Source organism: Leucopleurus acutus (genome assembly GCF_964270905.1).
Source record: "Leucopleurus acutus genome assembly, chromosome: 1".
Lineage (NCBI taxonomy): Eukaryota > Metazoa > Chordata > Mammalia > Artiodactyla > Delphinidae > Leucopleurus > Leucopleurus acutus.
Window position 1 is genome coordinate 152,521,399 of NC_139142.1, and position 24,470 is coordinate 152,545,868.

Sequence of the window (24,470 nt, forward strand, 5' to 3'; positions counted from 1 at the left end):
TCTTAAATTTACCAAGGCTTGATTTGTGACCCAAGATATGATCTATCCTGGAGAATGTTCCATGAGCACTTGAGAAAAATGTGTATTCTGTTGTTTTTGGATGGAATGTCCTATAAATATCAATTAAGTCCATCTTGTTTAATGTATAATTTAAAGCTTGTGTTTCCTTATTTATTTTCATTTTGAATGATGTGTCAATTGGTGAAAGTGGGGTGTTAAAGTCCCCTACTATGAGTGTGTTACTGTCAATTTCCCCATTTATGGCTGTTAGTATTTGCCTTATGTATTGAGGTGCTCCTATGTTAGGTGCATAAATATTTACAATTGTTATATCTTCTTCTTGGATTGATCCCTTGATCATTATGTAGTGGCCTTCTTTGTCTCTTGTAATAGTCTTTATTTTAAAGTCTATTTTTTCTGATATGAGAATTGCTACTCCAGCTTTCTTTTGGTTTCCATTTGCATGAAATATCTTTTTCCATCCCCTTACTTTCAGTCTCTATGTGTCTCTAGGTCTGAAGTGGGTCTTTTGTAGACAGCATATATATGGGTCTTGTTTTTGTATCCATTCAGCCAATGTGTGTCTTTTGGTGTTAGCATTTAGTCCATTTACATTTATGGTAATTATCGATATGTATGTTCCTATTCCCATTTTCTTAATTGTTTTGGGTTCGTTATTTTAGGTCTTTTCCTTCTCTTGTGTTTCTTGCCTAGAGAAGTTCCTTTAGCAGTTGTTGTAGAGCTGGTTTGATGGTGCTGAACTCTCTCAGCTTTTGCTTGTCTGTAAAGGTTTTAATTTCTCCATCATATCTGAATGAGATCCTTGCTGGGTAGAGTAATCTTGCTTCCCAGTTTTTCTCCTTCATCATTTTAAATATGTCCTGCCAGTCCCTTATAGCTTGCAGAGTTTCTGCTGAAAGATCAGCTGTTAATCTTATGGGGATTCCCTTGTGTGTTATTTGTTGTTTTTCCCTTGCTGCTTTTAATATGTTTTCTTTGTATTTAATTTTTGACAGTTTGATTAATATGTGCCTTGGTGTATTTCTCCTTGGATTTATCCTGTATGGGACTCTCTGTGCTTCCTGGACTTGATTAACGATTTCCTTTCCCAGATTAGGGAAGTTTTCAACTATAATCTCTTCAAATATTTTCTCAGTCCCTTTCTTTTTCTCTTCTTCTTCTGGAACCCCTATAATTCGAATGTTGGTGCGTTTAATGTTGTCCCAGAAGTCTCTGAGACTGTCCTCAGTTCTTTTCATTCTTTTTTCTTTATTCTTCTCTGCAGTAGTTATTTCCACTATTTTATCTTCCAGGTCACTTTTCCGTTCTTCTGCCTCAGTTATTCTCCTATTGATCCCATCTAGAGTATTTTTCATTTCTTTTATTGTGTTGTTCATCGTTGTTTGTTTCATCTTTAGCTCTTCTAGGTCCTTGTTAAATGTTTCTTGCATTTTGTCTCTTCTATTTCCAAGATTTTGGATCATCATTACTATCATTATTCTGAATTCTTTTTCAGGTAAACTGCATGTTTCCTCTTCATTTGTTAGGACTGCTTGGTTTTTATCTTGCTCCTTTATCTGCTGTGTGTTTTTCTGTCTTCTCATTTTGCTTATCTTACTGTGTTTGGGGTCTCCTTTTTGCAGGCTGCAGGTTCGTAGTTCCCGTTGTTTTTGTTGTCTGTCCCCAGTGACTAAGGTTGGTTCAGTGGGTTGTGTAGGCTTCCTGGTGGAGGGGACTAGTGCCTGTGTTCTGGTGAATGAGGCTGGATCTTGTCTTTCTGGTGGGTAGGTCCACGTCTGGTGGTGTGTTTTGTGGTGTCTGTGGACTTACTATGATTTTAGGCAGCCTCTCTGCTAATGGGTGGGGTTGTGTTCCTGTCTTGCTAGTTGTTTGGCGTAGGATGTCCAGCACTGTAGCTTGGTGGTCATTGAGTGAAGCTGGGTGCTGGTGTTGAGATGGAGATCTCTGGGAGTTTTTTGCTGTTTGATATTATGTGGAGCTCGGAGGTCTCTTGTGGACCAGTGTCCTGAAGTTGGCTCTCCCACCTCAGAACCACAGCACTGACTCCTGGCTGCAGTACCAATAGCCTTTCATCCACACAGCTCAGAATAAAAGGGCTAAAGAGTAGAAAGAAAGAAAGTTTAGAAAGAAAGAAAGAAGGGAAAGAAAGAAAGACGATAAGATAAAATAAAGTTATTAAAATAATTATTAAGAAAAGAAATTTTTTAAAAAGAAAGACAAAACAAAAAAAATGGATGGATAGAACCCTAAGACAAATGGTGAAAGCAAAGCTATACAGACAAAATCTCACACAAAAGCATACACATACACACTCACAAAAAGAGGAAAAGGAGAAAACATAATAACTCTTGCTCTAAAAGTCCACCTCCTCAATTTGGGATGATTCGTTGTCTATTCAGGTATTCCACAGATGCAGGGTACATCAAGTTGATTGTGGAGCTTTAATCCGCTGCCTCTGAGGCTGCTGGGAGAGATTTCCCTTTCTCTACTTAGTTCGCACAGCTCCCAGGGCTCTGCTTTAGATTTGGCCCCGCCTCTGCATGTAGGTCTCCTGAGGGCATCCATTCTTTGCTCAGACAGGACGGGGTTAAAGGAGCCTCTGATTTGGGGGCTCTGGCTCACTCAGGCTGGGGGGAGGGAGGGGTGTGGATGTGGGGTGAGCCTGCGGCGGCAGAGGCCGGCATGACGTTGAACCAGCCTGAGGCGCGCCATGCGTTCTCCTGGGGAAGTCATCCCTGGATCCCGGGACCCTGGCAGTGGCGGGCTGCACAGGCTCCCCAGAAGGGACGTGTGGATAGTGACCTGTGCTCCCACACAGGCTTCTTGGTGGCGGCAGCAGGAGCCTTAGTGTCTCATGCCCGTCTCTGGGTTCTGCGCTGATAGCCACGGCTCGCGCCCGTCTCTGGAGCTCCTTTAAGCAGTGCTCTTAATCCCCTCTCCTCACGCACCAGGAAACAAAGAGGGAAGAAAAAGTCTCTTGCCTCTTTGGCAGGTCCAGACTTTTCCCCGGACTCCCACCCGGCCAGCTGTGGTGCACTAACCCCCTGCAGACTGTGTTCCCGCTGCCAACCCCAGCCCTTTCCCTGTGCTCCGACCGAAGCCTGAGCCTGGGCTCCCAGCCCCGCCCGCCCTGGCGGGGGAGCAGACAAGCCTCTCGGGCTGGTGAGTGCTGGTCGGCACTGATCCTCTGTGCGGAAATCTCTCCGCTTTGCCCCCCCTCACCCCTGTTGCTGTGCTCTCCTCCGCGGCTCCGATGCTTCCCTCTCCGCCACCCGCAGTCTCTGCCCGGGAAGGGGCTTCCTAGTGTGTGGAAACTTTTCCTCCTTCACAGCTGCCTCCCACTGGTGCAGGTCCCATCCCTATTCTTTTGTCTCTGTTTATTCTTTTTTCTTTTGCCCTATCCAAGTACGTGGGGAGTTTCTTGCCTTTTGGGAGGTCTGAGGCCTTCTGCCAGCATTCAGTAGGTGTTCTATAGGAGTTGGTCCACGTGTAGATGTATTTCTGGTGTATCTGTGGGGAGGAAGATGATCTCCACGTCTTACTCTTCCGCCATCTTCCCAATTCCTCCTCTTGGTGTGCTTTTATACTTGGGGTTTTTGAGCTTCTTTAATCTGTGGGGTTTATAAATTTTCATCAAATTCAAATTTCAACAAAATTTTCAAAATTTCTTCTGTCTTTTCTTTTCTGTCTTCTTATAGGACTTCAATTACCTCTTTACTGGCCTACAAATCATTGATGTTCTATTCATTTTCAGTCTTTTTATTTCTGATCAGTTTCATTTTGAATATTTTCTATTGCTACATCTTCAATTTTTTTATCTTTTCTTTTACTGTGTCTAATCCACAGTTAAGCCTATCTAGTGTGTTTTAAAATTTCAGATATTGTATTTTTCATCTCTATAAATTACATTTGGTCTTTTTTATATCTTCCATTTCTTTCATTATATTCATGGTTTTCTCTACCTCCTTGAATATATGGGGCTTATTTATTTATTTATTTACGGATGCGTTGGGTCTTTGCCACTGTGCACCGGCCTTCTCCAGCTGTGGTGAGTGGGGGCTACTCTTCGTTTTGGTGCACAGGCTCTTCATTGTGGTGACCTCTCCTGTTGTGGAGCACGGACTCTACGTGCGTGGGCTCCAGTAGTTGTGGCACGCGGGGTCAGTAGTTGTGGCTCGCAGGCTCTAGAGTGCAGGCTCAGCATTTGTGGCTCACAGGCTTAGTTGCTCTGCAGCATGCGGGATCTTCCTGGACCAGGGCTCGAACCCGTGTCCCCTGCATTGGGAGGTGGATTCTTAACCACTGCACTAACAGGGAAGTCCCTGGAGCATACTTATAATAATTATGTTAGCATCTTTGTTTGCTAATTCTGTCATCTCTGATAGTTCTGGGTCTGTTTCTATTGAATTTTCTCTGAGTTATGTGACATTTTCCAGCTTCTTTGCAAACCCAGTAATTTTTGATTGGATGCCAGACATTTTGAATTTACTATGTTAGATGCTGGATATTGTTGTATTCTTTCAAATAGTGCTTTTTTCAATGTAGTAAAACTAGTGTATTTTGGTTTTGTATGAAGTTAACTTACTTGTAATAAGTTTGATCCTTTCAAAGCCTGCTTTTATAAGCTTTGTGAAAATGAGAGTAGAATAGCCTTTAGTCTATGGCTATTAAGTGGAGTTCTTCATAGTATTCTCTTCGCTGTCCATGTACTAAGAGTTTTTTCTACTCTGGCTGGTGAGCAGACAACAAATGGGCAAGCCAATGTAGGTTCCAGGGGTTGTTTTGCCAACTCCTTTCTGGTAGTTCTCGGCCTGGCCTCCAGTAGTTTCCTCATACACATGCACAGATCAGTACTCAGCCAGAGACTGAAGGGGACCCCACTGCAGATCTCTGGAGCTCACTCTCTGTGTAACTCCTTTTTTACCAGCATTCTGCCCCATAAATTCTAGCTTCCTTGCCTTTGGTGAACTCTCTGTTTCCTCAACTCACTGGCACCACTGGGCTCCGTTTGGGGTCTTTGCTGTGCTTCAGCTTAGAAGCTTCCTCCAGGCAGTAACTGGGACAGTTGAAGGGCTTCCCTTCTACATTTTCCTGTTCTTAGGAATCACAGTCCCAAGCAGCTTATTGAACAGTGTCTAAAAATTATTGTTTCATATATTTTATCCAGTTTTCTGTTTGTTTAACATGATAGAATAATCTATTACCTATTTTTCTATAATAGCCAAAAGCAGAAGTCACAGTATTTTATTTTCTAAATAACAACACTTAATATGCTTCCTGAGATGTCCTGTTTTATTTTTCAAACAAGTACAACTGTTTGGTAATTCCTTCTTTTTTCCTGATTTTTCTCTCTAGGTCAATGCTGTCCAATAAAAATATAATGTGAGCCACACACATACATAATGTTAGGTTATCTAGTAGTGTCATTTTAAAAATAGTTAGAAACAGGTGAAAGTAATTTAATAATATATTCTATTTAACACAATACAAACAAAATATTATCATTTCAATTTTGCCTGATGTATATTTTGTCTGGTATGTATTTTAATCAGGGAAGGATTATAATCACAATCATTATTTAAAGCTAATATAGTGATTCAGCAATCAGTACAAACAAATCATTAATGAGATATTTTTCATCCTTTTTTTCATACTAAGTCCTTGAAATTCAGTGTATATTTTACACTTACAGCATCTTTCAATTTGGACCGACCTCATTTCAGAAGGCACACGTGGTGAATGGGTGGCTACTACATTGGGTGTTACAGCTCCTAGCTCTAGACTAGCAATTCTGCTTCTCAACCACTGCATATGGGACAGGTGGCGGGATATGTTCTCATGTATAATTTGTTCTCACGGGGTCCCTGGTGGTGTATTCAATTGTAACATGCTGGCTGTACCTACTACCCTTTCTTTCCACCCAAGAAAACTTTCCAGTTTGTGAGCAAGGGAGGAAGGTACTATTCTCGGGATCTTTTTTTTTTTTTTTAAGCCAATTCTTTGTCTTGTTTTTCATTCTTTTCTGCAGGTGCCTTAATTTTCTAATCCTATTTCCTTCTTTCCCTTCACTACTCATCTCCAGGTACCACTCTTCTCTGTATACCTGGTTCTCCCCCACAAGCTCTGCTTCTCCGAGGCTGACACTTGTATCTTGTACACGTTGGGGCCCCTTCTCTTTAGCAAGGGCTATGAACTTCCAGGTCATTTATGGCTTTACTTTCTGTTTCTGGGGGGGCTTTTGTCTGTGCTTCTTCTAAGTCCTGTACTCCCAGGCTGCTTGTTTTTCTAACCTCCTCTTCCCCCCACCCCCTTTCCCAGCCACAAACTAGAGGGCTGTGGGAGCTAACTGGAATTTGTAAATGTTTTCTTTTTTATCCAGATTCTCCTTTAAATCAGCACCAGTTTCTAGATATGGTCTGACTAATACAAAGTCAAGCAGTTTTGATGTCTCTTTCTGTGAAAACTATGCTGCCATCAATGCATCCTAGTTTTGCTTTGAGTTGCTGGTAGTTCACATTAGGTTGTTAATTCATATTGAGCTTGAAATTGATTAAAACCGCTAAGTCTTTTTCACATCAGCCAAGCCACATTTCTGCTCAGGATTGATTGTTGATGATTGTGACTTTTGTGGAAGTTATATTCCTTCTTGTTAAACTTCATTTTGCTTGACCAGCTTATCATTTGAGTCTTTTGTTTAAGAATGGGAGGGCTTCCCTGGTGGCGCAGTGGTTGAGAGTCCGCCTGCCGATGCAGGGGACATGGGTTCGTGCCCCGGTCCGGGAGCATCCCACATGCCGCGGAGCGGCTGGGCCCGTGAGCCATGGCCGCTGAGCCTGCGCATCCGGAACCTGTGCTCCACAATGGGAGAGGCCACAACAGTGAGAGGCCCGCGTACCGCAAAAAAAAAAAGAATGGGAAAGCATGACATTTGGTGATGGGTGCCTAAACGTTTCAGAAGACCTTTTGTCTAAAAGGCCTATTAAAGAAATTCAGGATTATTCTATATAATCTAGTTCATGAAAAAGAGTCATTTTTTGGCTTGATATATATTTTAATCAGGGGAGGACTATAATCATATTTAAGACTAATGAAGAATAAGGTATTATTCTGGATCTCACACCCAAAAGATCTCCCAGGATTTCCACTTTTCGTTTCAGTTCAGCTTGTTACATACTGGCTATGTTAACTATAGCTTCACTAGAATGACCTGGAGAGCCTTAAAAATAATACTCACAGCCAGGTTCTAATTCAGACCAATTAAATCAGAATCTATGGGGACTAAACCCAGACACTGGGGTTTTTGACAGTCCTCTTCTTCCCCCAACATAAGTGATTCTACTCTGCCTCTCAGGTTGAGAGCCACTAGATCAAGTGGAGAAACCCAGCTGTGTGTGTGTGTGTGTGTGTGTGTGTGTGTCCTCTCTGTCCTACTCTGCACAAGTGTCCATGGACATCCCTCTGATTGCTGAGTCTGCTTTCTAAAAAGCAGAGATGGCTGCACTCTTCTCCACATCTGTAGAGTTCGCTGACATGACCTCAGCAAATACACCCATCATGAAAATTTTAACAAGAGCAGTAGACTTCATGTTACATAGGGGTTCTATGCTGAAAAAGCCTTAAAAATAAAAAGTCAGACTGTTGAAACAGGCACCAAGCACTCTGAGATTCTTTACTTTCTAGAAAACCAGAATTCTCTAAATAGTACATTTCTCTGGAGAATTAAAGACATGAGTCATTACATAAAGTGAGACATACTAGTAATTTTATATTACCTTTCTGGACTAAAAAGACTCATGACATACAGAGTCAAGGAAGTCAAAATTGTTTGCAATCATGGGATTTTAAAATGTGAAAGACCCTTAGGCACAGACAGCAGCAATCTAGAGAGGGTCTGTGGCCTAAGCATCCACCTGCTGACTGCAGTGTGGTACCTGACTGTCAGCTGAGGCATCACCAGAGCTGGTGTGACATGCAGCCTTTCAGGCCCCACTAGATACTTTCTGAATGAGAATCTGTATTTTATCAAGAAACTTAGGTGATTCATATGCACATTAAAGTTTGAGAAGCACTGGTCTAGAAATTTCATATTACAGATAACTGATAGGAAATGTCCATGTGTAGCCAAGTTTCAAAGAATTAAATTTAATGCAGCTCCTTTGAGTAGAAAAAAAGGGGAAAACTGTTTTGTTCTGTGACCTTGTCAACTTGGATAATAAGAACTAATATGACAAAAAGGAATGTATTTTGACAGTAGTTCAGAAAATTAAACTTTGACTGAATGCACTTTCTTTTTCATACAGTTAAAGCTAAAATTTTCTTTCAAAACAGCATAAAGTGCTTATTATATTGTCCTTTGTTTCATTGCCAACTGTGGATTTAGATGTGGAGCCATTCAAAAAAGCAGTGGGACATTATGAGTCATTCACGACCTCCTGGGCTTTTGACATTACTGTAAAGCCACAGATTCCCAAGTGCAGAGTTTAGTTAAGGCATTTCAAAAGCACAGCTCTGCAATTTTATTGAAACCATGGTTGCAGATGTCATTCCCAGAGTGTATGGAAGTGCTGTGGCAGAGATTATTCGTAATTTTATCCTATTAACATATTTTTTCTCATTGTCAAAGTTTATTTTGTTTGGTAATCCTTGCAATAATTTTTGAGGACTGCAGACCAGGGCCAGCTACTTACTTTCACTAATAGGCAAATCATGATTAATTCATAAAAGTATATATATTCTGGAATCTAAAAATATAAGAAAAATTACACAAAAAATAAAACTAAAAGCATAGACATCATCAGGGCTTGACTTTAAATTTATTGTACTCACTTTTTTTTTGGTGGATATGAAAGTGGTAAGTTGTGTATTAATTGAGTGATGCTGGTTGTGTTACACACATAATCCAGTGTCAGGCGGTGGCTGTGGATGGGAATATGTTCTCATAAGATACGCAGGATAGTGAAGGGTTTTGGTGCCATGTCATATGAGGATAAACTGAAGAAAATAAGAATATTTAGCTTGAAGAGGGGTTAACTTCAGCATTTGAAGGACGTATACAGACCCCTTTTGGATAAGGAGGCAGATTTTAGCACCATATGAGAAAAGAAGCAGGTAATGAACTACTGGAAATGTACAAGCAGGAGAATGTACATCTTTTGCTCTGTTGTTAAGAAAGGCATATCAGCATCAAGTAGAAATTAGATTAGATGAGCTTAAAAGTCCCTCCAAACCTGGAGGCCTTTGGGCACCATTCTTTCTTATGTAATTGCCCCTCTACATCTCAAATGCTACCACTCCAATCCAAGCCACTGGCATTTCTCTTCTGGTCTATGACCACAGCCTCCTAAGTGCTCCACATTTGACCACCATGGATTCTGTTTCCATACAGCAACAGAGAACACTGTTATATATAAACCAGTTTCCACAGAAAGCAGAAGATTTCTGAGGATAGGCACCTTGTCTTTTTTTGTCACATATATTCCCAATACTTCAAACAGTGCTACACAGCGGTTTCCATTTGGACTTAGAAGTAACTTGGAACTTTTTACCATGACCTATTAAATCTGTAATCTGGTCCATGCTTACTCCCCGACCTCATCTTAGGTCATGCTCCATCTTTCTCACCATGTTTTAGCTGCACTGGCCTTTATGATCCCTGAGCATGCCATTCATCTCAGGGCCTTTGTACATACTGTGTCTTCTTCTTGAAATGCCTACCCCATCTTCCCTGACCACTCCTCCTTAACCTTCAGATTACAACCTTTGAGTTCCATTTCCTTAGTAAGGCCTTCCTTCCTTCCCATCCATCTAAGTGAGATCCCCAATTTACATATCATGGTATTCTCTGCTTCCTAACACTTACAAATGGGTGGTTGAATATTGTTATGTGTTTGATACCTTAGGGTTTGGCTCTTTGAATAGAGTACAAGTTATTTGAAGACAGAAACCATTATATCCCCAAAGTCTTACACAATGCACAGGGGCTCAAGAAATATTTTTTGAATCAGTGGTTCTCACCTGGGGTGGTTTTGCTCCCCGCCTTGCCCCCTGGGACATTTGGTAATCTCTGGAGACAATTTTGGTGGTCATAACTGGCATCTAGTGCACAGAGACCAGGAATACTTACTACTAGCCCTTCTACAATGGGCAGAACAGTCCCCACAGAATAAACTGGCTGAGATCCCTGGAATAAATGAGTAAACTCCTCTCTCTTTTGGTTGATTTCACTTTGTGGTTGGTGTTGATCTCAAATTATTCCTTGCTTTCCCACCTGACAGTGTCATCCTATACAGAGAGAAGTTAGGTTTATGCAAGAACAGCCAAACACACTCTTTCTTGAGGAGCCAAGCTCTCCATAATTATCTGTTTAGCATTTCTTCAGGTGTTGGCAGTTTAAAATTACTCAAGTGATAATCACAAATGGTTGCCAGCCATCTCCTTTAGAAATAAGACACCTGCATTTGGAAAGTTCTGATGGATTGAGAGAATGAGACTGTAGCTAATTGTTCAGGTGTAACTGAGAGAAAATTATGACTTTGATGGCACTACACCTTTCTGTTCCTGCATGGCTTTGTACAGTGTGGGTTGAGAAGGACATTGCGGGTGAGGCAGTGTGGGCTGTGCCGAACACTCGTTCCTCATTCATTCTAATTCACTTAGTGACCAGTTCTCTCTCCTTACTTTTCACCTCTTTAAGCTCGCTGAATGTTGGGTCTAAGCCAGCAGAGCCATTCATGTCCTGGAGGGAGCCAGTTCTCACCTCCTGCCCTGCACATACACATTTCTCTCCTAGGGGCTGCAAGGCTTCTCATCTTTAGTTCAAGCCTCTGCATTTATGAGGAAGTCTTCTAAGGTTGCTACTTAAGGAAACATTTCATTCAGCTCTGTAGTCATTCTAGGACACTGCTTCCCAGCTTCCTTACCTCAGGCACTGAAGAAATTGATATTTGTACAGCACACTGGGGGAAACTGACAGGACTACCCAAAGCAGGAGACTGGGGCTCTGCTAGTTGCCCCAAGGCCTGAGAGAATCAATATCTCAGCATATCTTTTAACCCTTTCCTGGCACATCAGTTGGGAAACACTGGTGTAGAAAAGCCCCACTATACTATGGCTGCTCAGCTATAAGCCAGTTATGTATTTCCTTTTGAAAGTTGGCTGGTGGATTGGAGTTGTCTAAAAGCAAATCATATTTCTCTATCCCTAGAGAGAGGCAGGCACGATATTTGTAAATTTTCCTTATTCAAAAATCCTGCCAACAACAGTAGTCTGGCTCCTCTGAGCTGTGGAAGCAGCACTGTCCAGCAGGAGCTGTCTGCAGTGGCCATCGCAAGTCTTGCAAGGCAGTACTGCAGGGCACTGTAGGTCAGCAAGGGTCTTTCAGGACCCAAACCTGTGTGACTGCATCTCAGAGGGCCAGCTGTGCTGCCCAGCTCAGCTGACTGCCGCGCCCTCAGACTCTGAGGTCCTAGGCAGGGACTCACCAACAGAACAGTTCAACTCAGAGTCTGGATGTGACCACAGATATTAGATGTAACTTGGAAACCACTAAGACAGGAGCTCAGGGATCTGTGTCAGAGTCCCTCTGAATGCGATAAGCTGGGAAACAAGATCTCCCATAAAGGGCAGGACTGAAGATGACCTGGCAGTTTTGCCTGGAGCAGCTGTGTGGATGGTAGTGCCATGTGCTGAAATACGAAGGCCAGAGAAGGTGGTGTAAACGGAGCCTCGAATCTGACAAGGCCTTAGGCAGCTGAGAGGAGATGGTCTGAAGCCTGGAAGAAAAGTCCACGCTGGGATACAAATTTGGGATCACCTGCATTCGGATGGGATTTAAGATTCCCATCTTGTGGTATTAGATTCATCCATTCACTTGCTCATCAAATATACACTGAGTGCTTGCTGAGTGCTGGTGACATCACCTAAGAGAAACTAGGGGAGGAAGATGGCACATTCCGGTATATTCCACCCCATCCTTTCTCCCTCCCTCTGCAGAAGGGAAGCTGATGTCCTTCCACCCATGCTTTTATATGCTTATTATGTTTGGATATAGCCACAATTAAAGCATTGCTTTTTTGTTTTTAAACTTTACATAAATGGTATGATTTAGTTTATATAATTGTACAACTTGTTTTCTTCACTCATTATGACATTATTCATATTGAGAAATATTACTGTGGACCAGTGTACTTACCTCCTGTATAGTATCCATCACAGAATAGTCCACAGTCTACATATCCTCCTGTTTACATCTTTATATATGTCTCCTGGTGGCACATATGGGAGTTTCTCTATAAGTAGAATTCCTGAGTCAAGTTTACCAGATGCTGCCAAACAATTTGTCAATGTATGTGGGAGTCTCTCTTGCCCCACATCCTCACCAATTTTCGGTACCATCAGATATTTTAATATTTACCAGTTTGATGAATAAGAGATTTTATCTCATTTTAATTTGCATTACTAAGCTTGAGCATTTTGTATAGTTGATTAGTCAATAGTTGTCTCTTCTGTGAATCATCTGTTTATATTCATTGTCTGCTTTTCTGTCACATTGGATTTTTTTCCTTCTTAATGGTGCATATGAATTCTTTGTTGGATGCTAATATTTGAAATAAACTTTAACATTTTGTTGTTAATACACATTTTTCTGGGCTATATATTCAATACTTAATCTTCTGTCTTTCCATGGTTATTTCCTAAGTGTTGCTTACATAAATCCTAATGATATTTTTTCAAAATGGTTTTGTATATCTTTGCCCAGTTAAAGTTGTGGAATTTGCAGGCTGTTGAATCTAAAGCTGCGTCTAAAGGATGCAAAATGTGTAGAAAATACACTAATTTTAATGGTTTTAATCCCCAAAGCAAAGTACATTCATGAAATCAAATCATTTTCTACATCACAAGTTGGTGATTACCACAGAGCCTTTTACATTTATTTTAAATTTACTTTTAGGTAATATAGAGAATATGAAAGAAATCCATGCATTTTTATCAAGAGCCACATAGCGTAATCTGAGCTCTTCTCCACCAAGCTGAGTCAGTGAGCTGAGTGGGTTCAAGTCCTGTAGTTTTTATCTCTTCTGGAAAATGAATCTGCCCGACCAGATACTCTCCAGAGTCCATCTATCCCTAAAACTTACTTTTTCTCCTAGAAGCTCATTTTTTAAAGCCTGTAAGCCTTAGCAAAGTGAAATAATTTCTTAAGGAAATTAGGTACATTGATAGCAGCAAGTGTAATGAAAATAAAAACCATCAGTGGAAAGTACAATATATTTCATACCGGTGAGTTGGGACAGTTTAAAAAGCAACCTTTGAGTCCGGTTCTGAAATTCAAGAGAAGAGGCATTCTATGTATACAGACCAGTCACAAAAATTGGGAACCATGCATAAGCCGGTTTTAGGGCATGTTTTCGATACTGCTTTGACTTGCACTCATGACTGCAGGGAGCCGGGACAGTGGCCTTGGTCCTGTACTCTGTGTCTGAGAGATTTGACACCAGCCAAAGTGAATTACTGTGTGATATTACAGGTTCAAGCATTTTTTCACAAGCCCCCCACCAAAAAAAAAAAGGGTCAATAGGAGAAGTTGGAAGCGTGTCCATTGCTTTAAGATACTCCCGTGCTTGGGTGAATGAGTCTTTGAATGTGGTTCGGTTAAGCTCTGTGCCCCTGCTCCTGGAACATGCCCTTCAAAGGGGAAGGTTGGCTTCAACCGACTTTAATCTGGGGAAGATCATTTTGGTCCCAGTTTCAGGGTTTCTGTTTCTCCTAGCGTATGGGATGCTTTCAGACTGATTGCTCGCCTTCCTTCATAGTGACTGTGACTTCAACCCCATCCTCTGAATGCATGTCTTCTCTGCCCTCCTGGAGTGCCAGGCTGATGACATTTGCCAATACTGGTGCCATTAGTGATGTGGGGGTTCCAAAGCCCTTGTTAAGACCTGTTACAAGGTCTCTCTTCCATAAGTAACTTGTTCTTCATTCCCTTCACCATCATTTTGTGTAACTGAAGGGAGTTGCTGGGGAGAGGAAGGAGGTACTTTTAAAAGACATTGCAGAAATTATATTCATGCATTTCCATTTGTGGAATGAATAATATTGCCAATAATGTATTCTAGAGGACCCAGGTCATTTCTGGAAAATGTCCAGTTGAATATTAGATATCTTTTCTAATTCCATAAAGAAAGTTATCTAAAGTTATCAGAATAGTAATATGCTGTCTGTAATGGCACTGCTAACCCTTCACCAAGGGCAGCTGGTGGGCAGGTAACAGGAAGCATGTGTGCTGTGATATGCTTGGCATGTGTGAGAACTGTGCATCTGGTGGCTGCAGCCCTTGGCTCCCTTCGCTCTTCAAAGAAGGGTTTAGATCCTTCTTTTTTGCATGGATTTTCTTGGGCCCTTAATGATTTGTGGGAGGGTTCAGGGCCAACAAGTTGCACGAGACCAGTTCTACAAGCCCAGGGACAACTAAGAAGTAGGAAAGTAAGGGGCGCTGGTGTGCAGAGAAAAAGCAAAGGGAAGGACAATACAAGAAAAGAAGCTGGCTGATTCCAAGGGAGAGACTCACTGCTGCTGGTGCAAGCAGAGTCTTGGCATCCCATCAAAGCAGACAGGTAGAGTTCTAGAAAACACTGTGGCTTGACCTTTAGCAGGTGTTTAGATTTTGTTCCCCTAGAGCAAGGTTGACTTGTTTTTGATTTCTATTAAGTATTGTAATTACTGGAAAAGATTTACCATTGTGAAAAGGTACTTTGCAGAATACGGATTGTGATTTATATCTTAAACTTTTCTGATTTCAGCTGATTAGCAAAGCCTCATTTTTTCTAGCACACCTTAGCCAGTGTTTTTCAAACTGTAGGTTGCAGATCATTAATAGGTTGCCAAATCAGTTTTGTACATCATTTTTAAAATGGAATAGAATAGAATAAAGCATGCCAGTGTTTGTCTCACCCCCTGGGTGCCCTGTCTCTCCAAATATTCCAGCAGGGGTTTGTAGAGCACTGTTTTGAGGTATCTAAGTTTTGACAGGGTTTTCACCCTGTCTGCCTCTCGTAGCTGTGTGGCCTTGAAAAAGTTACTTAACCCCTCTAAGCCTCATTTTCCTCTCCTTTAAAGTAAATAGAATAGGTCCTATGTCCTAGGGTTGCTGTGAGGAGGAAACGGTATTGTTCATACTAATTGCTTAGTTCAGTGCCTGGCACATGGACATTTATAGCGTGGATAGTGCCTTCATTTATAATTGCCAAATCTTGGAAGCAACCAAGGTGTCCTCCAATAGGTCAGTAGATGCATACTTCTGGTACGCACATCCGAACAATAGAATATTCTTCAGCAATAAAAAGAAATGACGGGCTTCCCTGGTGGCGCAGTGGTTGAGAGTCTGCCTGCCAATGCAGGGGACACGGGTTCATGCCCCGGTCTGGGAAGATCCCACATGCCGCGGAGCGGCTGGGCCCATGAGCCATGGCCGCTGAGCCCACGCATCCGGAGCCTGTGCTCCACAACAGGAGCGGCCACAACAGTGAGAGGCCCGCGTACCGCAAAAAAAAAAAAAAAAAAAAAAAATAGAAATGAGCTATTAAGCCATGAAAAACCATGGAGGAACCCTACATGCTTATTACTAAGTGAAAGAAGCTAATCTTCAAAGTTAAATACTATATGATTCCAACTACAAGACATTCTGGAAAAGACAAAACTATGGTGACAATAAAAAGGTCAGTGAATGCCAGGGCTTGGGAGGGAGGGAGGGATGAACAGGAAGAGCACAGAGGATTTTTAGGACAGTGGAATAAAAGCCCCTTAAGGGTGTCATTGCTGTTATTGTTATATTACAGATAGCGTATACAAGATGAAATTGAATATAATATGAGGTTTTATTAATATTTTTGAATACCGTTCAATTTCCAATTTGCATTATTCAAGTTTTTTTTTTAACATCTTTATTGGGGTACGATTGCTTTACAATGGTGTATTCAAGTTTTTATAGTGTGCAACCACCTATACATCTATCTAACAAACTCTTACTACCAGGAAATCCTTTCTGAGCTTGATTCATCATCAAGGGCAGTGGTTCTCCAACCTGTTGGACCCACACCCTCTTCACTAGCCTGAAATTAAATTCCTAGGTAATATCACTCACCTAAAAGCATAATTTCAAAAAGCAATATAATGCCACAACGTAATAAAAAAGAAATAAGATGAAAAACATTTCTGATAAAATATGCATTTCGTGTGTAACGTGTACATGACTGCCCTAGAGAATGTAATGAAGTTGGCAGATGCTGTGCTTGCTTATATGGAGACTCAGCATGAGTGGGGCAGCTGCAAGTGCAGACTGACACAGCCTCAAATGCCACTGGTAGGGTTGCCATCAGTGACATGGCTTTCTGAAATTGTGAAGTTCTGAACAAAATGAAGTATAGTCTTCCTTGGATTTATGTACATAGTTGCAGTCCTGAAAAGTTGAGAATATATTAAAACCATGCAAGAATTCCTGTGCTTGAATGTACAATGGAATTCGATTCTAGGCTTGGATAATTACAAATGCAGGTCTGGCAGGACATTAGGGTGTCATGCACATTGTAGGGTATGCGGCATCCCTAGCCAATGCTCATTAAAAGTCAGTAGTGCTCCCCAACCTTTATGACTGTGAGGATGTCATACATTTCTAAAAGCCTGAATATGGTCCAGGCCCTCTTCTCAGAGGTGAGGGTGCTGGAGGATGTGGCTTCAAGCTATGGGGAGCATCCTCCAGGATGAATTTATTTCTCAGCTAAAGCAGCTATTCAAGTCCTGGAGAAAGGGGTGGGAAGACGCTAGTATGCCTTTCTGGGGAGAAATTAGTTTCTTTGTTTTGATTCAGATTTCCCCTTGTTCCCTACAAAAAACTTTTGAGGAAAGAAAAGGAGAGCCAAGAGGCACCATCCATGAAAGCAAACGTCAGCCAAGCATGGCCCTTCCCTCAACGACTCCGTCTGCAGGGGGAGCACTCTGATCCTGGCTCCCAGCAAATCATGGAGAGGCTGCGTTTCTCTGTTGCATCTTAACTGATGAGATGCCAAGTTTATTCCTCAGTGTTTACAGTGAGCCTTGTTTATTTTGGGACCTTTTCTGTGTTGTTGTGAAAAGAGCAGAACATACAGAAAAGAGCCTATGAAGTTATATTTCTGTGATTAAGACAGCAGAATGTGTGTACGTTGTTGTTGATGTTGTTGTTTAAGCTGTGTTTGCATGAAGCTTGTATGCAAGGAAGTATTTGGTTACATATACCCCAAGAATCTCCAGAGGTGGTCAGTTTTAGTCTTCAGGTCACAAAAAGGGAAAACTCTTATGGTTATGGATATCACCTTGAAAAATGATGCGTGAGGAAACAGCCTCCACCTTCCATAGTTTTTTTCTTTTCTAGGCTGGGTTTAATAGAGATGTTTCTAAACTGGCTTAGAGGGTCAGGGGTCAGATCCAACACTGGCCTTGCAGAGAGCTTGAGTTCTTGGTATTGTTTTAATAGTTCATACCATCATTATCTTTTGCAATGAAGTCTGATCTGCAGCAATTCCATCTGCATTCATTTGGACAGTGTTATTCTTCTAGGAGTTTTCCTCACAAAATTCCTTTCAGAACACTGTAAAGAAGAGGAGAAACATATTACTCTTAATTAAGAACTGTCCTTGAAGGAATTCCTGCATAAAGAAAATAGGAAACATCCTATTCCCAACAATAAAAATATCCTGACAACCAAAATGCCCGCATGAGCAATACTTTACTTAGCACATGTTTATTGGGAAAACTATAGTGTTTGCGTTCTAAAAAGAAATACATTTAAGTTTTATTTTTAAACTTATCATCAGTGAAATTTATTTTTTCCTGTTGGTGTACAGTTCTGTGAATTTTAACACAAGTGTAGATTTGTGTAGCCATCACTATAATCTGGATACAGAATAATTCTGTCACCCCAATAACTCCTCCCTCCACCCCAGCTCTTGGCAGCCACTTATCTGTTCACCATCCCTACAGTTTAGTCTTTTTAAGAATGCCATGAAAACTACATCAGTATGTCTTTTGGTAGGTATAATTGTTTTACAATGTTGTGTTCGTTTTTTTTTGGGGGGGTAATAGTTGTTTTACAGTGTTGTGTTAGTTTCTACTGTATAGTGAAGTGATGCAGAGTTCCCCGTGTTATACAACAGGTTCTCTTTAGTTATCTATTTTATACATATTAGTGTATATATGTCAGTCTCAATCTCCCAATTCATCTCACCTCCCTTTCTGACCGGTGTGAGGTGAACCTCATTGTAGGTTTGATTTGCATTTCTCTAATAATTAGTGATGTTGAGAATCTTTTCATGTGCCTCTTGGCCATCTGTATGTCTTCTCTGGAGAAATGTCTATTTAGGTCTTCCACCCATTTTTGGATTGGGTTGGTTTTTGGGTTTTGGTTTTATTTTTGATATTGAGCTGAATGAGCTGTTTGTATATTTTGGAGATTAATCCTTTGTCCATTGATTCATTTGCAAAAATTTTCTCCCATTCTGAGGGTTGTCTTCATCTTGTTTATGGTTTCCTTTGCTATGCAAAAGCTTTTAAGTTTCCTTAGGTCCCATTTGTTTATTTTTGTTTTTATTTCTATTACTCTACAAGATGGGTCAAAAAAGATCTTGGGGCTTCCCTGGTGGCGCAGTGGTTGAGAGTCCGCCTGCCAATGCAGGGGACACGGGTTTGTGCCCCGGTCTGGGAAGACCCCACATGCCGCAGAGCGGCTGGGCCCGTGAGCCATGGCCGCTGAGCCTGCGCGTCCGGAGCCTGTGCTTCGCAACGGGAGAGGCCACAACAGTGAGAGGCCCGCATAACGCAAAAAAAAAAAAAAGATCTTGCTGTGATTTATGTCATAGAGTGTTCTTCCTATGTTTTCCTCTAAGAGTTTTATAGTGTCTGGTCTTACATTTAGGTCTTTAATCCATTTGGAGTTTAGTTTTGTGTATGGTGTTAGGGAGTGTTCTAATTTAAGTCTTTTACATGTAGCTGTCCAGTTTGCCCAGCACCACTTATTGAAGAGACTGTCTTTTCTCCATTGTATATCCTTGCCTCCTTTGTCATAGATTAGTTGACCATAGGTGCATGGGTTTATCTCTGGGCTGTCTGTCCTGTTCCATTGATCTATATTTCTGTTTTTGTGCCAGTATCATACTGTCTTGATTACTGTAGCCCTGTAGTACAGTCTGAAGTCAGGGAACCTGATTCCTCCAGCCCCATTTTTTTTTTTTTTTTCCTCAAGATTGCTTAGGCTATTCAGGGTCTCTTTTGTCTTCATACAGATTTTAAGATTTTTTTGTTCTAGTTCTGTGAAAAATGTCATTGGTAATTTGATAGGGATTGCACTGAATCTGTAGATTTCTTTGGGTAGTATAGTCATTTTCACAATATTGATTCTTCCAACCCAAAAACATGGTATATCTCTCCATCTGTTTGTGTCATCTTTGATTTATTTCATCAGTTTCTTATAGTTTTCTGAGTACAGGTCTTTTATCTCCTTAAGTAGGTTTATTCCTAGTTATTTTATTCTTTTTGTTGCAATGGTGAATGGGATTATTTCCTTAATTTCTCTTTCTTACCTTTTGTTGTTAGTGTATAGTAATACAAGAGATTTCTGTGCATTAATTTTGTATCCTGCAACTTTACCAAATTCATTGATTAGCTCTAGTAGTTTTCTGGTGGCATCTTTAGGTTTTTCTATGTAGAGTATCATGTCATCTGTAAACATGATGGTTTTACTTCTTTTCCAATTTGTATTCTTTTATTTCTTTTTCTTCTCTGATTGCCATGGCTAGGACTTCCAATACTATGTTGAATAATAGCGGTGAGAGCAGACATCCTTGTCTTGTTCCTGATCTTAGAGGAAATGCTTTCAGTTTTTCACCATTGCGAATGATGTTTGCTGTGGGTTTGTCATATATGGCCTTTATTATGTTGAGGTAGGTTCCCTCTATGCCCACTTTCTGGAGAGTTTTTATTATAAATGGGTGTTGAATTTTGTCAAAAGCTTTTTCTGCATTTATTGAGACAATCATATGGTTTTTATTCTTCAGTTTGTTAATATGGTGTATCACATTGATTGATCTGTGTATATTGAAGATTCCTTGCATCCCTGGGGTAAATCCCACTTGATCATGGTGTATGATCCTTTTAATATGTTGTTGGATTCTGTTTGCTAGTATTTTGTTGAGGATTTTTGCATATATATTCATCAGAGATATTGGTCTGTAATTTTATTTTTTTGTGATATCTTTGTCTGGTTTTCGCATCCAGGTGATGGTGGCCTCATAGTATGAGTCTGGGAGTGTTCCTTCCTCTGCAATTTTTTGGAATAGTTTGAGAAGGATGGTGTTAGATCTTCTCTAAATGTTTGATAGAATTCACCTGTGAAGCCATCTGGTCTTGAACTTTTGTTTGTTGGGAGGGTAGGTAACCTTTTGAAACAAACTTTTTTCACTTAACATAATGCTTTTGAGATTCATCCAACTTCTTATAAATGTCAGTAGTTTGTACCTATTTATTGGTAAGTAGTATTCCATTGTATGGATGTACCATTCATTTACTTCTTGAAGAACATTTGGGTTGCTTACAATTTGGGGCAATTATGAATAGAGCTTTTATAAACATTTTTTTGTGTGTGAATATAAATTTTCATTTCTCTAGTGTAGATACTCAGGGGTAGGAATGCTGAGACATACAGTATATGTATGTTTGCCTTTATAAGTAAAAACTGTTTCCAAAGTGTCTATACCATTTTGCATTTCCATCAGCAGTGTATAAGAATTCCTTCCAGTTCCTCTTCATCCTTGGTATTCTCAGGATTTTTAATTTTAGCTATTCTTATGATAGTTTTATCTAATCATGATTTTAATTTGCATTTTCCTAATGGCTAACGATGTTGAATATCTTTTCATATGTTTATTTGACATCCTATATCCTCCTAGAAGTGTATATTTTTAAATATTTTCCCATTTTTTAAATGTTTTTTCTTATTGTTGAGTTTTGAGAATTCTTTATTATCCATACTAGTTGGATATGGGATTTGTAATTACTATCTCCCAGTTTGTAACCTGTCTTTGTATTCTCTAAATAGTATCTTTCTTTTTTTTTTTAAATAGTACCTTTCATAGAGCAAAAGTTTTTAATTTTGATGCAGTACAGTTTATCATTTTTTTATGGAGTATGCTTTTTGTGTCTTGTCTAAGAACTCGTTATGCAACCCAAGGTCATAGGTTTTCTTCTAAAAGTTTTATAGTTTTATATTTTGCATTTAGATCTACAATTCATTTTGTGTTAACATATGTGTAAGGTTAAAATTTACTTTTTTGCCTATGGATTTCTCCTTGCTCCAGCACCATTTGTTGAAAAGACTATCCTTTCTCCATTAAATTGCTTTTGCACCTTTGTCAAAACTCAATTGGCAGTATTTGTGTGGGTGTATTTCTAGATTCTCTATTCTGTTCCATTGATCTATTTGTTTACCCCTTTGCTAATACCATCCAGTCTTGATTACTATAACTTTATAGTAAAGTCTTAAAATTGGGTAGTTCGAGTTTTCCAATTTTATTCTTCTTTTGCATAATTGCTTTAGCTATTCTAGTTCCTTTGCCTCTCCATATAGAATTTAGAATCAGCTTGTCTATATCTATAAGAAATCTTGCTAAGATTTTAATGGTATTATGTGGAATCTGTAGATCAATATGGGGATAATCAACATTTTTACTGTATTGAAACTTCCAAGCCATGAACATAGTATGTCTCTTTAGTTATTTAGATCTTTGATTTCTTTCTTCAGAGTTTTGTAGGTTTTACATGCAGATACTGTACATGCTTTGTTACATTTGTACCTAAGTGTTTTATTTTTTGAAACTATTGTAAATGTTACTGACTTTTAAATTTCTGTTTTAGTTGGACATTGCTAGTCATGTTAGTTTACTATGGCTGCCATAACAAATTACAAACTTGGTGGCTTAAAAAAACAGAAATTTACTCTTTTACAGTTCTGGAGGTCAGAAGTCTACAATCAGTTCTGAGCAGAAATCAAAGTGTGGCAGATCTGTGTTCCCTTCACACACAGCAGGGAATCTGTTCTTTGCCTCTTCCAACTTCTGGTGGCTGCCAGCATTCCTTGGCTTGTAGCTACATCACTTCAATCTCTACCTCTTCTTCATATTGCCTTTCCTCTGTGTTGAATCCCCTCTGCCTCTCTTATAAAGACACATGTGATGGCATTGAGTGGCCACCTGGATAGTCCATGATAATCTCTCATCTCAAAATCCTTAATTTAATTAATAATATCTGCAAAAAACTTTACCATGTAAGGTAACATTCACAGATTCCAGAAATTAGGACCTAATATTTTTGAGGACATTTTTTAGCCTACTACATTAGTGTCTAGAAATCAAGATTGTGTGTGTGTGTGTGTGTGTGTGTGTGTGAGAGAGAGAGAGAGAGAGAGAGAGAGAAAGAAAGAAAAAGACAGAGAGACAGAGACAAAGAGAGAGAGAAAGAGATTTTATGTGTTGACCTTTTATCCTGCAGCCTTAGTACTAAACTCACATATTAATTCTAGGAGTTTTTTGGTTGATTCTTTGGTATTTTGTACATAAATAATAGAGACACTTTTATTTCTTTCTTCCCAATTTGTATGAATTTTATTTCTTTTTCTTGCCTTATTTCATTGACTAGGATTTCCAGTACAATGTGAATAGGAATGGTGAAAGTGAACATCCTTGCCTTATTCCTATTCTTAGGGGGAAAGCATTCAGTTATTCACCATTAAGTATGATGTTAGCTTCTATTCCTTCTTTGTAGAGAAGTTTTACAATTTTTTTTTATCATGAATGGATGTTGAATTTTGTCATATGATTTTTCTGCATCAATTGATATAATCATTTTTTCCCTTCTTTAGATTATTAATATGATGGATTACATTCATTGATTTCCAAATATTGAACCAGCTTTGCATTACTGGGACAAACCCCACTTTATCATAGTATAATTTTTTATACATTCCTGGTTTTGATTTGGAATATTTTATTAAGGATTTTAATGTCAATGTTCATTAAAGATATTGCTCTGTAGCTGTATTTTCTTATACTGTCTGTCTGGTTTTGGTATCAGGGTAATTCTGGCCTCATAAAATAAATTGGGATGTGATCCCTCCTCTTTTCTAGAAGAGATTGTGGAGATTTGGTGTTATTTCTTCTTTATACATTTCATGGAATTTGCCAGTGAAACCATTTGTGCCTGATATTCTTTTTCAGAAGATTTTAAACTACATATTTAATTTTTTTTCATATTTTTAAGACTACTCAGGTTATCTCTGTTTCAATTTCATTGATTTCTCATCTCTGTTATTTCCTTCCTTTTGCTCATTTTGGGCTTATTTTGCTTTTCTTTCTTTTTTTTTTTTTCCTAGTTTCGTAAGTTGGAAGCTCATATTATTACAGACTTTTCTTCTTTTCTAATATAAACATTTAATGGTATACATTTCCTTTTAAACACTGTTTTAACTACACTAAAGAAAATGTGATGTGTTTTAATCTTAATTCAAAATGTTTTCTAGTATCCCTTGAGACTTACTCTTTTGATCCACTGATTATTTATAAGGGTGTTGATTAATTTCTAAGTGTTCTGAAATTTTCCCATTATTTTTTTATATTGATTTCTAGCTTAATTCAATTAGGACCTGAAACATATTTTGCATAATTTTGATTCTTTAAGTTTGTTAAGGTTTATTTTATGATCCATGATATGTTCTATGTTGGTGAATGTTTGGTTGTTTGAATATTGTGTTTTCTCTGAAGGGAGCCATATCTCTAAACTGAGCCCATTTGTTTGCTTATTCACTCAAGAGTCTTTCTGGAAGGTTGTCACTCACAGCCCATTGTTTCTTTTGTCTAGAATATCCAGGACGTGAGAAGTGATGATGAGGATGAGTATGAAGAGGAAGAGGTTGAGGAAGAGAAGGAGGAGAAGGAAGAAGCCACCGAAGGCAAAGAGACAGACGGTTTGAAGAATGGCCTTGGGGCCAACAGGCACCTCATTCCCAATGGTCAGCATGGCTGTTAGCTTGAAGCCCACATAGCTCCTGGCGCACAGTGCGCTGCAAGGGCTGCTGGGAGCCGGAAGTGCTCCCTCCTGCATTGCTGTAGCCTCAGGACCCACAGGGACCACAGATTTTGCCCTTCCCTCTTTCTAACCAGCACCTTCCCCCCCAACCAAGATGTATTTAACAAAATGTTGATTTGTGTTAAAATGTTTAATATAAGCATCCCCATGGATTTTACTGGAGTTAGAACTCAGATTTCAAAGATTTCTCCTGAGAACCCTTCCACTTCTAATTGTTCCATTCATGAATTTAGACGTTTGGAGCCCACTTTGTTGTAGGCCTTCCCCTTCCCACCTTGCCTGTCCTC

The 24,470-nt window shown here is 39.7% G+C and overlaps 1 protein-coding gene across 1 annotated transcript in view; it reads left to right on the forward strand.

The window, feature by feature from the left end:
* CERS3 (ceramide synthase 3) overlaps window positions 1-24,123 on the forward strand; it is a gene marked incomplete at both ends in the record, with an annotated part of 105,039 nt that extends 80,916 nt beyond the window's left edge. Inside the window, one exon of the mRNA XM_082842387.1 lies at window positions 23,956-24,123. Within this exon, the coding sequence (XP_082698513.1) occupies window positions 23,956-24,123 (168 nt within the window). The remainder of the gene's footprint in view (window positions 1-23,955) is intronic.
* Window positions 24,124-24,470: the final 347 nt, after the last annotated feature.